Source organism: Eleginops maclovinus, chromosome 13 (assembly GCF_036324505.1).
Source record: "Eleginops maclovinus isolate JMC-PN-2008 ecotype Puerto Natales chromosome 13, JC_Emac_rtc_rv5, whole genome shotgun sequence".
NCBI classification, from domain to species: domain Eukaryota; kingdom Metazoa; phylum Chordata; class Actinopteri; order Perciformes; family Eleginopidae; genus Eleginops; species Eleginops maclovinus.
Genome location: NC_086361.1, coordinates 5,002,965 through 5,016,459, shown reverse-complemented (window position 1 = coordinate 5,016,459; position 13,495 = coordinate 5,002,965). Strand labels below are relative to the sequence as shown.

At 40.0% G+C, this 13,495-nt stretch overlaps 2 protein-coding genes across 3 annotated transcripts; one reads left to right on the top strand and one right to left on the bottom strand.

Moving 5' to 3' along the window:
• The first annotated feature begins 412 nt into the window (after window positions 1-412).
• Window positions 413-3,665, top strand: LOC134875229 (uncharacterized). The gene is made up of 7 exons (XM_063899703.1): window positions 413-736; window positions 983-1,039; window positions 1,721-1,794; window positions 2,166-2,216; window positions 2,644-2,788; window positions 3,039-3,162; window positions 3,367-3,665. The coding sequence occupies exons 1-7, from the start codon at window positions 491-493 to the stop codon at window positions 3,663-3,665; spliced, it is 996 nt and encodes a 331-aa protein (XP_063755773.1). The 5' UTR covers window positions 413-490.
• A 118-nt stretch (window positions 3,666-3,783) lies between these two features.
• LOC134875336 (uncharacterized) lies at window positions 3,784-6,944 on the bottom strand. Of its 2 annotated transcripts, XM_063899878.1 has the most exons (7): window positions 6,532-6,944; window positions 5,329-5,994; window positions 5,168-5,213; window positions 4,936-5,027; window positions 4,598-4,708; window positions 4,132-4,417; window positions 3,784-4,038 (listed from the first exon to the last, which is right to left on the bottom strand). In XM_063899878.1, the coding sequence occupies exons 2-7, from the start codon at window positions 5,628-5,630 to the stop codon at window positions 3,817-3,819; spliced, it is 1,059 nt and encodes a 352-aa protein (XP_063755948.1). In that variant the 5' UTR covers window positions 5,631-5,994; window positions 6,532-6,944; the 3' UTR covers window positions 3,784-3,816. The 2 variants fall into 2 exon arrangements, with proteins under 2 accessions (XP_063755948.1, XP_063755949.1); XM_063899879.1 differs by lacking the exon at window positions 5,329-5,994 and having other exon boundaries at window positions 6,532-6,926.
• Between the last annotated feature and the right edge of the window lie 6,551 nt (window positions 6,945-13,495).

The window sequence follows — 13,495 nt, the reverse complement described above, 5'->3', positions numbered from 1 at the left end:
ACCACTTCACGCCAGTCAAAGAGACACAAATGACATTTTATCTCTTACCCAAGCTTTCTGAGCGTACTCCGAAAGGGACTGAAGAAGTTTTTCATCTGCAAGCTGGTTTGGGACGCAGGTCCACGCTGATACCAGAAAACTACACCCATGATGAGGTGAGGCAAGATTGACAATCTTTTTTTTTTTGTCATATAATATTTTAATATAGTCCACCATCAAAACCAATGTTCTTTTATCAATATGATGGTATAATTTATATTACTCTTGAAGGTGTGTTCAACCCTCAAAGATCTATATCCAAAACTGGAAAGTGTGTCTGGGGGCTGGCTGATTTACAAAGGAGCCGGTACATAGAACCAATGTCTAATCTAATGTTGTTATAAAATCATTTGGAACAATATCATGAGTGATGAGCACTGTCACATTTCAATAGAATTCAACTATTAAATAACTTTTCTTGTTAGGAGGTTGGGGTGCTAGAAAACTATACATGGTGTCTCCTGAGGACAGTGGATATACTGGGCTAATGCTGAAGACGGCAAGTGTAGGCGGAAAGGGTGTCCTATATATTGCTCCAATACAGGAGGAACTAAACACTCAACCACTGCCTCCTGACTCCACGTCCTTTTCCAGTATGCCAAAGGCAATGTGCCACTCCTGTCACACCAGCTATCCATTACAGATCCTACCGCTGCATGTTGAAACATGCAAGATTTCAGATACTTCTCCACAGGAGGTATGTACAGACCCGTTGTATGGATAATGTTGGGAGATCACGTTATATTACAAATAGCTTTACTCTGTAAAACACAGAAACGACTACCGCACACTTTTAAGCTTGCTACTAGATATCTCTAATGGACAACGTTTTGCTCCATCAGGATCTTCCTCAGGTCCAACATTGTGAATGTTGCTTGCATAATACTCACTTCATAGACCGTCTTCATATAATAAATGAGAACTTGCTACTCTCCTTCATCAGATTAGTGATGAAGACCCGGATTACAGGCACCCCAAACCAGATATGGAAGACTTTGAGGTAAACTCAAATCAAAAGGTGACATAATTGGTACCTTTTCAAGCATCAGTGGTATTTTGGTTGGGTTAAAAAAGTGTTTGGACAAAGGGACATATTACACAATTACAGACGTGACACAAGTTTGTACTGTAGATCATATCTTTTTCACCACCGCTTACTGAAATTGTCAGTTGCCATTTTTGTGTAGAATCACCTTTCCCATAGACCTACAGAGAATTCTCTCAACACCCTAACCATCCATGACAAAAAGCAAACATCAGCCCCTTTAGCACCTGACAGGGACAGGGAGTCTGACAGGGAAGTTAGGCTCAAAGAACAAAATGTCAATCTAACCACATAAGTCACCTTTCCCCTTGACATGTTGCACCATTCAGCTTGAATACAATGTCTTAAGAGAACAAAGAGGAGCCTCACCATTACAGTTGGATTTAGTCATGACTTGTGTAGTGGCCAGTTCCACCTGATGTAATGTGGATATTTAAGGTAGTTAAGCTATATTTTCAATTAGGCTGTGTTAATTAATTAACAGATTATGCAAAAACATCTGTTGAAAGATGAATAACAACAGATATATGCAATCAAGCAAAATGAATATTTGCAGACACATCACAATTTCATTCCTTTTTGAGGTATTCTTGTCTCCACCTTTTATGTTAAACATTGAAGTGATTCTCGTTGCAGACTGTGTGCCCAATCTGTGGCCAGAATTTTCCTCCCAATGAGCTGGAGGCACATGCAAGCCAGTGTGGAGAGAGGTAACTGAATCTTTTAGCACAATTTAGAAAATATGTCAAGATATTGTAGTATTTTAGTTAGGGATATCCCTCCAAGCATCTGTCTTCCCACCAATGGATGAATGTATTGACCAGTTGGATTTAATACCTTTAAATTGACTGTGCTGTTACCATAAAGGCTATTTTTTCTCCTTTGGTTGTCACTGCCATATGATTTTTATTGATCAGTTAGTCCTGACCATAACAAAATTACTTCCTTAGAAAAATCCACCTTTTAACTTAAACTTTCATATGTGACTTCTGTACTGAGTTTATTGTACACCTTTTTACATTTTAAGTTCAGAGGATATGGGTTTCACTCTCAACTTCATACTTGTGTTTTGTCATTTCAGCAAAGCTGACTTCATTCCTTCAACCTCAAAACACAAGATGAGCATTTCTAGGTTTGTACGCTTCTACAGTCTCCTTCAACAGTCAATAACCTAAGGCTCTCAAGCTTTTGGGGCCAAGTAACTCTTATCATGTCAAAGAATCCAGGGATCACCTGTAAGCTATGACCCTACAGAAGCAACAAAAAAGTAAATTACACAAATCTGCTAATACTCACACACAATAGAGAAAGCATAACAATGCAAGACAACAAGACAATATACACTTTCCAGAATCACACTGCCTAACAGGTATTTATTTCTCCATCAGCCTTGATGACGTTCTGCATGCCATCTCTGCTGCTGTTAACAACGAGGAAGAATTTCCTCTCACTGTATCAAGATCCCATTTGGTGGAGTGAGGCCTTGCTCAATGGAAGCGACAAAAGAAGGCATTGCCTACCAGTCTGTACAGCATTTCTTTTTCCCTTCTATATTTTAGTGCTGTTGTTCTTCATGCCATACTTCGGCTGCTGCCCCTTCTCTCCCAGCTACATGAAGGTCTGAAACTTTATGGTCTCGCTGATCTTATGAGCCAATACTCAAACATCTGTCAACCACTCTTTGTCCCTGGTGTGGAGGTGAAGGTGAGTTAATAGATGTAGGCTTTAGTAGGTATGTACAGTACTGATATCACTTTTTACTACCAATAGTGATTCCAAGTCCTAAACTCAGCTTATTTCAAATACCAATTCTCCGTCTCTCCTCTGCTGTCAGTGTGTCTGTTTTGACTGACACTGACAGTTTATTTCTCTCATTCATTGGCTTTGTTCTCACCCAGTGCCGCTTGCTCTATTCATTAACTCTCTAGCTCTAACGATACATTGTTTCTCTCAGGCTGATGCTGACTTCGTCTTTGCGGTGTGCCATCCTGAGTTCAGTGAGAAGGGCTCCAACCAAGAACAGGTGGAAGTGAGCGTTATGAACCATCTACAGGACTTCTTGCAGGAGCTGGAAGCATGTAATTGCTCATTTAATTTTCTTCTTGTAAACTCTGTGTACTTAGTTTGTCTTACACATCTCATGAAGTTTCTATGTAGATTACATTATCATTGTAAGTACACTTATGTCAGATTAGATTTCCAAATTCTACCTCTGTGCTGGGACAGGTAAACCATGTCCAATATTTCATTTATATGATTGTTTGCTTTATGTCTCTGAAAAGGTGAACATCCAGAGGTGGGTGACTATCCAGGTCACCTGTCCCCCAGTACATTTCTCCAGTGGCTCACAGGACAGGGCCACATTCCTGTCTTACCAGAAGAGAAGATAAACTTCAGAGTCTGTGTGCAGTTCAATCACACCTGTAACATCCAGTATGGTGTACATACTGTTTGCTACCCAACAGTCGCCGCATGCAGTAATACAATCCGCCTGCCTGTTAAGCATATGCAAACTTATACTGAGTTCAAACAAGTGGTGATAGAGGCCTTCCATCTAGGGCAGGCATTTCATCAGGTATAGGTGAAATGTTGCTGTTTCAAATATGAAGATGTCCTTCACTGTGTTCTTGACAGAATGAATGTGTGTGTCCGATAAAAAAAGTTTGGAAGCAAAATACAACATTTTGTTATTTATTTAGTTTCAATTAGTTTCTCGGATTGGTACACGACTGTCAATGATGGTGAAGTAGGTACAAGGCATGTGCAAGCGTGGTCAAATAAATGTCTCTTCCAAAACTAATTGAATGAGAAAGGGGATCAACGGCAAGACATAGAGCTTCAATGTCCTCGGTCTTCAATGGACATTCAATTTCTGGCACGGTAACACCTGGGTTGGCAGAGTTGTCATGAGAGAGCACTGAGCTCTCCCAATCAATATGCTCAATTTGGAGACCCTAAAACGAACAGAAGATAGTATTATCAGTATGTAGATTGAAAAACATATAGTTAAAGGCAGGACAACAACATCATTGCCATTATTACTCAACTGCCACATTTTCCTGAGACATCTCAGGCTCTCTGATGGGGTGCTGCAGCATCCCAAGCTCCCATAGCTGGTAGTAGAAGAAGCCCTCTGTCCTGATAGGATGATCATTCCATCCAGCAGAAAACTTGGCCAAATCAGCCTTGAGTCGGGGGAGGAAGGTGTACTGAGCACAGAAGAGATGAAGGTTATCCGAGATGTCGAGGGATCCATCTTCCTCCGGGTTGTGTAATACGTCATAGTAAATGTGTGTAACTCCTGTCCAAACGTCCCTCCATAGACGTTCGATTCTACAATTCATACATAGAAAAGTTCCCCAAGGGTCAATCAAACTAAAAAAGTATAGCCAAACAGCAATTCAACTGCAGTAAATATCACACTGAAGGGCAATAACAACAGCACATGCCATGTACCTACTTGGATCTTGAGGTAATTTGATAATAATAATTATTGCAAAAGGAATACTTCACCTCTGGTTGTGCACGCTTTTTCCACTTATAAAGCTTCCATGTCCTGTGCCTCTCACAGTGAACATCATCTGTGCAATGCTGACATTTTCAACACCCTGGTCACCTCTTACCCTGTAACACATTAGATGTTGAAATTAGTATCCATACAACTGAATCCACAAAAAACCTTCACTAAAAATACTGGATCATTTCCTCACACAGGTTCATGAAAACTAAATGCAGCATTGAATAAATCCTGATAATTTCATGTTTCATAAACGGCTGACAAATCATTTATATTGCTTAAAAGATACGATGAGAACCATAATTCTAAATAAATTGAATGCAGCATTAATCACTTGTAAGGCCATCCAAATCTCCTCACTCCATCCAGAAAATACTGAAGTGCAGTGCTTGCTGTGTTGTTGGATCCAGCATTGAGGTACATGATCTAGCGGGTGGAAAACAGACTTAGTTATACTAATAATAGTTATGGGATGATTGTCATAAGATGGATACCCTACCAAAAAATGATGGATTGTACCAGCAATATTTTCATGAGTATGTATTTTGTTACAGTAGGAAACTTACCTTCCTAGAGTAGCCATCGATGCCACCGAATATCACCATGTTATATCTGGTGAAAAAAGGACATGGTTTAATTAAAAAGAAAGAAGCAGAGGATAATTACCCGCAGAAAAATTATTCCAAAGATAACTATTTTCTGCTATATTCAAATGTAATATACAAACCTAATGAGTTTGTGATTGGTGTCTATGTGCTGCAGAAAATGTGGGCCTTGAAAACAGTATTTTCGACGAACAACACAGCCCATACTTGTCATTCTTGATAAGATGCCCTCTGTATCAAGTCTATGCATAGAGGCCTTGAGTCTGGTCCATTGTACATGGTGGCCCTCTGCTTCAAGACACCCCTTGACAATCTGGTATCCAGCATGAGGTAGTCTAGATTTGATGGCTCTCACTTCATTATCCAGAGCATCATCAGTCATGGTGGAATACAGACTCCTAACTGACATGTTGTACTCCTGCATCCTCCTGTATATGGTTCTTCTTGAGACTCCAAGAATGTCTGCTACCACATGTGGCAGGTAGACCTAAATGAAGAAGACTTTGGAGGTGGTCCTCTGTGACCTGTAGTCTTAAACGTCCATGGGGACCTATACTCCTCACCACAGATATTGAGGGGGGAGGTTTATTCCGCAAGTCAAACAAACTGCTCAGTTGATGGAGGGTTTCACATATATCATTAGGCAGAGCTACATTCTCCATTGCATCTATGAAGGTCCTCTCTTGGGTAACTATATATTCTAAATAGTCAAGATCAGGAGGGTTGTTGTTGAGGGCACACTGCAGTCTTTCCCTCAGTCTGGCCAAGCACTCCTGAATGACAATGTTCTGCAAAAGCAATTTGAACTGTTAACATACACCATCTAGTAATGCAACCCATTTCATCCAGTGGAGCTATTCTTTACTGATACCACTGTGAATCACTGACACACTATGTATTAGATGACTGGGGAGTTGGACAGGCAAGTCACAGGTGGGACTGGCAAGATAGCTAGCATGATGCCTTCTATTTCTAGATCTTCTGACTAAGTTTACCGGTACTTATCTGAGCTAACGACATGATCACTGTCACTAGATATAAAGAAAACGTTGACTTTCACTCGGTGCTATTCACTGACAGTAAAAAACGAATATGTGTCGTTATTGTATGCACTGCTGTTTGTAGACTAGGTCCAGCGCGCGTTGCAGCGTTGCTAAAATGATAACGTTAGCTGAAACAATGCTAACGTGCTAGTTGTCTAATGTAATTGTAAACATGATTTGTTTATGCTCGCTGACGAAACGAAATGTTTCTACAAAATAGCTACAACCTTAACAACAGTTAAACAAAAGATCGTTAAAATATATATGTTAAATTGCCATTACCGTATTTGTCCCAGCCGAATCCATTCTCACTCCAGTCAAGGCAAGGCGAGTTCTCCGTTTTTATGGCGGGTAGAAAGCATACTGTGCTTAAAAAACATAGGTGCTGATTGGCCGAAGAGGAGTCCTGTGTGTCTGCGCTCGATTGCTCATTCTGCATCCTTCAACTACCCGGATGTCTGTCACAGTAACTTGAAATTGAATTTTGAGAACTGAATTTGAATTGTGAGAACTGAATGTGAATATGTAGAGAGAGTTGAATTTTCATTGAGGATCCAATTTTATTGGACTTCAGTTCCAAACTAATAAATTCAAATTCAAATATAAATGATTCAAATTCAGTTTCTGGTGGCACATATTTCAGCCCATAGGTAAGGATTAAGAAAACAACGGTTGAGCATTTTGACAATGTGCCAATAAGCAGCTCAGAGTCAGAAAGCTCCCACGACTTTAGTTTGGTCTGACTGCATATGAAAAGAGAGGCGGGGTGTGCCGGAGATAACGCGCTGATAAAACCTGTCCTGTGCGGTGCTGGAATGCAGCACTTGTTGAGTGTTTGAGGACATGTTGCCCAATTTAAGTCATTCAACAGTCAACAGATAATAAGCGTTTACAGAGTCCTCTTTTTATGAGTTCTTTTTACAAGATACTATACTATGCCATTTCATTTTGTTGCACTGTATGCATTTTTAAAGCAGTATTAGATTATACAATCATGACGTATGATACTATGACATTTTCATTGCGTATTTTCTTATGACTTGTATGATTTTTATAAATATTATTAAATTATAATACAGTAGAGTGACTATATTTGTGTTATATTTGTCATGAAATAATATTTCTGATATTTTTATGACATACTATACTATGAATGTATTTAATAATGTATTCCTTTACATTGATTTGTATTTACAACACACTTTCTTTTAAATGAGTCTTTTAATAGTATACTTTGAAATGTAAGTTTTGATGATGTATCAAACTGTTATGCCTTTTAGAAATGTGTTTGTTACTCTGCTATCATAGTTTAATGCAATTTGTTTATTTTCGCAACCCATGGCAATATATAAGCAGTGCATGCTGGGTGACAGGAAGTACATTTGCCATGCCATCAGATACAGTTGCGTGAGCACACCCAGTCATCAGCTCCTCAGTTAAAGGCTTTTCTTTCTCTCTCTTTGCTAAGGCAAAGTCTGTAAGTATTAATGCATGTTATAGCATTAAGTCGTCAAGTATTTTGAGTTTGCGAGTATATTCAGACGGCTAAGACGCTAATTGTGTTGCTAGGCTAAGTTAGTGCTAAAGTTAGCTTTCTGCTTTACCGTTGTTTGATTCCCAGTAAACTTCATGGAAACGAATCATCTGTGTCCTGGGGTTTTGGGAATGTTTAAACTGAATGGAAACATAGCCCATGACACAAACTTTTCTATGACCTTTGACCTTGGGATTTTCTTATTCTTTTATTATAATTGTGTTCACCACACACAATGTTTAGTGAGGGCAACATATGCAAATCTAGGAACTAAATCCTTAGGCTACCAAGAAATTTCTTCACCAATGTGTTTAGGAAGGTGTGTAATATCATGTCTTAAAATGTTGAAATTCAACTCCTGTGGGAAACCTCCTAAAAAAATTGCTCAAAGTTGGGGTACCCATAACCGATTTCTGCAAAATCGAAAATGTTAAATCTGGCTTTAATTAACTTGTGACGGGTCAAACTAGGGGTTTTTCATGATTCTGAGTTGATTGCAAGCATTCGTTTTTCACCAAAACCACTCCTTAGTGCAAAAACAGCCACCCCCACTTTTCCCACTCACTGCATTTTAGCCACTATTCACTAATAAAGGGTTCCAGACTTTTTGCAGCTGCACCGGCAGTCACTGCAATCTCCATTGCAATTGCAGGCTGTAAACTAGAGAAGCTCCACAGGAGCCATGGGGTCTAGTGTTGGAACTGTCTCATACCCCTGAACACCTAATGTCCACCCATAGTCACTAGGGTCCAAAGACATGATCTCAAGAAGGATCCAGTCCCGGGTTTGTATGTACGACAGAGAGAGTGCTGTGGAACTGCACCCTCTGTTGGAGGCAGAGTCTCTGGTTTGATCACCCCAGCTCCCGCTTTCTGTGAGAACAAGCTGTATCGAATTGAACCCAAACTCGTACCTGGTGCATGGTAACTGCACTGAAAGAAGGCTGTACCAGCTTGAATCACATCTTCCTTTGTAGCCTGTGTGTCAAGGAAGATGTCCATGTGTTCATCGATATCCCCTGCACAAACCTTCAAAAAATGCACTTTGAGATTTGTTTCAAATGCAAAGTGCAATAGAAATAAAATGTATTATTATTGTTATTATTATAACCTGTCACATGCTGTTTTCCCATGGCCAGCAATTGCAGAAACCGTATCATAACCAGGGAAGGCACGACAAAAGAGCAGGGGTAGCGTGTCTGTCTTTCAGAGAGAGCTTCTCAGACTCTCCTGACATCATAGGAGCCCTTAGATGTGGTTAAGAAGATTGGATGGTTTGTGCTTGAGCTATGGTGCACCAGCATTACCAGCACATCTGCGTCTTCTGCCTGCACCTGAAAATAGAACAAGATATGCAATTTTATTGAACTATGCAAAAACAGATAACCATTGTCAAGTTATTATGCAATGTGAATACTCTTCTTTTCAAAGTAACCATCGCTGATGAAAGTAAAATGTGTACACAAATGTTACTGACCTCAACAGAGCCATCTCTAGCAGCAGCCAATGTCTCTCTCACAATTGAAGTGTCAGCATCATTGTGACACTGCTCGGCAGTGATGTGAAGTTTTCGGAATGTTGAAGAGAGGAGGTGATGAGCTCACTCTTGTTATGAGTATTGTCGAAGAACTTTTCTCTTGGTGTCCAATGTATCTTATCTGGAGATCACAGCATGACTTCTTGGTACGTCTGATGTGGTCATGATCTTTTGGCGATCTGCTATAGCCATCAAAGACCACAATGATTCAACTTCACCTCCATGGTCGATGTGGCTGACTGTCCATCCAGCTTTATCTGCATCTCCCTCCATACTTCAGCTCCTCCCTCTGCATTAACTGGGTCATCTCTTGTGCTTGTGAATCCTGTCGAGAAAGACACAAGCAACTCCTTGTCTGAATCTTGGTCAAATGGGTTGATCTCCTCAAACCATTTGAGGACAAGTTCAATCGCTTCAGCATCTCGCTTCATTTGTGTTTTGGCAAGGTCTCTGTGGAGTGGACCATGTTTCTTGACACCTTCCTCCAAGCGCTGGTTGACATTGGAGAAGTGGTTGAGACTGCTGCTATGTAGACCGTTGCTAGGGGACGCTGATCGACCCTGATTGTTACTCCCAATTGTGACATTGACACATGAAGCGTGTGGATCAGTATTATGCAAGATACTGAAATAAATGAATAATGCTACTTTAAAATTCTGGGTTGTAATTGGGTTAACTTTATTTTGTTATTGTTTTTGTCCTACTACACATTACTATCTTGGACATCCCATACTATTCATATTTTCATATTTTCACAACATGATTTAATAGGATTTCCACAACATACTATAATATAATTATCCACACTATGAAGTTTTTCTTATCACGTTCATTAACATCATTAATAATCGGCTGAAACTCTTGCACTCTTTTATTTATCTTATTTGAACCATGTATGTTGAGTTGTTGGAGGAGCACGCGACATAAGATTTTCATTGCCAACATATACGTTGTATCTGCTGTGCATATGACAAATAAAACCTTGAAACCTTGAAACCTTGAAACCACACATGTATCTTTGTGATCTCACCACAAAGACACAGGAGGGAGAGCAAAAACACAGTCTTTACTTGCCAGAAACTGCTGGGCCATGGTAAACAGGAAGTCAGTGTTTGGTGGGTGTATTAGACCTGGAAGGTGGCCAGAAAGAGCAGAAACTACCCACACTGACTCCACTCCAACAGAAACCTTTAGAGCAGGGGTGGCCAACCAGTCAGAGACGAAGAGACAATTATTTGACTGTGTTACAGCAAAGAGCCACATCATACACACATCATGGATGTATGTCCCCCCACTTCTCTCTTGCCCTTTCTCTTTTGCTCTCACCCTTTCTGTGTGCTCCAGGGGCATAGCTAGTTTTGAAGTTTGAGTGGGGTGGACTTCACATCCTCCAGGGGGGTCCGGGGGCATGCTTACCCGGCAGATTTTTAAAAACATTTTAAAGTGAATTGCATGCTTCTGGTGCACTTTGAGAGCAAAATTAAGAGGCTACACAATAGAACTGTGTGGTCTTGGTAAGGGGAGGGGGCACAACTCTCAACACTAATGTGAGACATAAAAAAATATATATAAATGTTTCTTTTCAATTTCAAAATCTTCATTTGGGTGGGATTTAATTGTTTTTAGGTGGGCTGAAGTTCACCTAAAATAGGTATAGCTACGCAACTGGTGTGCTCCCTCACTCTATTCCTCTGTGCCCCTCTCTATCTCTCACACATAGAAAATGAAAATCTAAAAATGTACAATAATTGACACACAGACACATACACACACTCAAAGACACACACTCCAATAGAGACACACTCTGTCACACAGACAGACACACATACCTCTGCTCAGCCAGATTTCTTGTAAATGTCACACACCATGATATTGACAGAAATCAGTATTAAGACTAGAGGCCAGTTATTTTCAGCCATTAAGATTGTGTGCACTGCCTCACACACACTCTCACTTAATCATGTGAAAACTATTTTTATATTACTGCATGTTGCTTCTTTGAACTAAGTTGGCATTCATTGCGTTGAGCAATCCTTTACAAATCTGGCTTACAATATTTAAATGTTTGTATTTAAAACAATCCCATGACTAAGGTTGGTTCAAATACTGCTTCATGACAGTCATTTAAATGGAGTGTATTTTAGTTCATTATCCTCGCATGATAACTATCTCAACTTTGACCATATGTCTGGCAGAAGCTCTGCTGACAGAGATGCACTTTCTCTCATTCATTTCGTTAAGGCGATTCAGCAACTCGGGAGTCCTTCTGTGTCGGTGGCCAGCTTTCCGTGAGCAGGCCCTCTCACACAACTACAACTGCAAAGTGTTACCGTTTTGACAACTTTGTATTGAGTTACTACGGTTTTATCTGAGTTCTATTTTCGCCGTTCAGAAGCAGGTAGATCTCTCCCTTCCCTGTCACATCGCGAGTGCAGTAGAACCCGCCTCCTGTACTGCAGGATCTGCATTCTGATTGGCTAAAGCACTTCTGTTTCGAAAACTCTGTGTAACGATTGGCCTGGAACTTGTGTGTCGTTAACCCTTTTTGAACTTGGATACATATGCGCAAAAAACCCCCACACAATTAAAATTCCATATGAGCTGAGGAGCCGCATGAGACTGGGCAAAGAGCCGCATGCGGCTCGAGTGCCGCGGGTTGACCACCCCTGCTTTAGAGCATAAACAACAAGCATCAATCTTTTCAAATTACAAGCACAATCAGGTTTAATTTATAATGTTTTATGAAGTTGGAGTTTAGTCATGATGATTTGCCATCATGTCTAGCCTGGGGGTTAGTTTCAGGTTAGTAATTGTGATTAGAAATAAAGTGGCAGTTAGGGTAAGGATAAGGAGACAGAGTTTGCATGCAATCACTGGAGAGCTTAGCAAGGAAAGTTGTTGTCAATAAAGAGTCATTATGCTTTTAAATAATCTGAACCTCTGCACATAATCTTGGGATTTTACGTACTGATGCTTCTAAAGAAAGCTGGACAGATATTAATGAGGAAAGGAATGTGGGGACTTTCAGCAGAGTGAGCTGGGTGCGGCGCTGGCAAGAACGCACAATTGAGAAACATTCCTGGCATGGTGCCTTAGTTTCAGGCAGGCTCGGAACACCAAGCAATATCCTGCAGGAGCTTCAACAATGGGAGAGCTAAAGCAAGAAATACTTTGCTTATAAGTGGGCAATGACAGACATATGAGGAGAGTTATGTAGAGTACAAACAAAATACAGGACTTTAAAAATAAAGAACTCATCCATCCTTTTTGAAAGAGTAGTTGCAAGTGCATCGAAGAAAAGTGAAAGGCTCTTCCTCATTCAACCGTTCTCTCATTTGCGATTTTAAGGAAACAATCAGCGAACTTAAGTACTACCTGCCAAATTCCTAAAAGAGGTTTTTAACAGTGTTGGTCCCACAATTTTATCCATTTAAAATAGATCATTATCCTGTGGTTGTGTCCCACCCTGCCTTAAGCATGCATTAGTCAATCTATTCATCAAAAAGCCAAACTTAAACCCTCTGGATTTTAACAATTTTAGACCAATTTCTAAAATACTGTTTTCAGGCACGACATATCCTCAGATCCTCGGGTAGGGCTCTGCTGGCTGCTCCCAAAACTAGGCTAAAAAACAAATGATGACCGAGCTTTTCTCCGTCAGAGCTTTGCAGCGCTCCCTGCCCAAGAATCTGAGGCTGGTAGAATCATTGACATCCTTAAATCACTTCTTAAAACTCAACTTTTATTAAAGCTTTTAACTAATGATGACAACACTCTGTTTTCCTCAACATCCATGTTATATTTGTTTTACTTTCTTTCACTCTATACGCTCTATATTTTATTGGGTGGGTTTGGGGAATTTTGACTGCATGCTTTGTTGCATGTAAGCACTTAGTGACTCTGTTTTGAAAAGTGCTGTATAAATAACTTATATATTATTATTATTATTATTATTATTAGGTATATAATAGGACTATTATCAATGTTTTTTAAGACAAAACAGAGCTAAATCGAGAGTTGTAATTGGACGTTTAGGTCAAGTGATCACAATCAAGACCAGCATTAATGCCAACATAGCTTTGTGTCTGCTGGCATATTTATAGGCAACCGCTGTGATAACATGTCGTCGTTGTGTTCACAGATTGTTTCTGCTCCCTCCAAGTGGCCAGAAATATA

Coding starts and splice junctions, on each gene's coding strand:
- LOC134875229 (XM_063899703.1), top strand. CDS start 491: ATGGTGTCTCCTGAGGACAGTGGATATACTGGGCTAATGCTGAAGACG. Junction 2,217..2,643: donor CACAAGATGAGCATTTCTAG/GTTTGTACGCTT, acceptor TCTATATTTTAG/TGCTGTTGTTCTTCATGCCA. Junction 3,163..3,366: donor CTTGCAGGAGCTGGAAGCAT/GTAATTGCTCAT, acceptor GTCTCTGAAAAG/GTGAACATCCAGAGGTGGGT.
- LOC134875336 (XM_063899878.1), bottom strand. CDS start 5,630: ATGCAGGAGTACAACATGTCAGTTAGGAGTCTGTATTCCACCATGACT. Junction 4,709..4,935: donor AGATTTGGATGGCCTTACAA/GTGATTAATGCT, acceptor AATGTGTTACAG/GGTAAGAGGTGACCAGGGTG. Junction 4,039..4,131: donor TGTCTCAGGAAAATGTGGCA/GTTGAGTAATAA, acceptor TGTTCGTTTTAG/GGTCTCCAAATTGAGCATAT.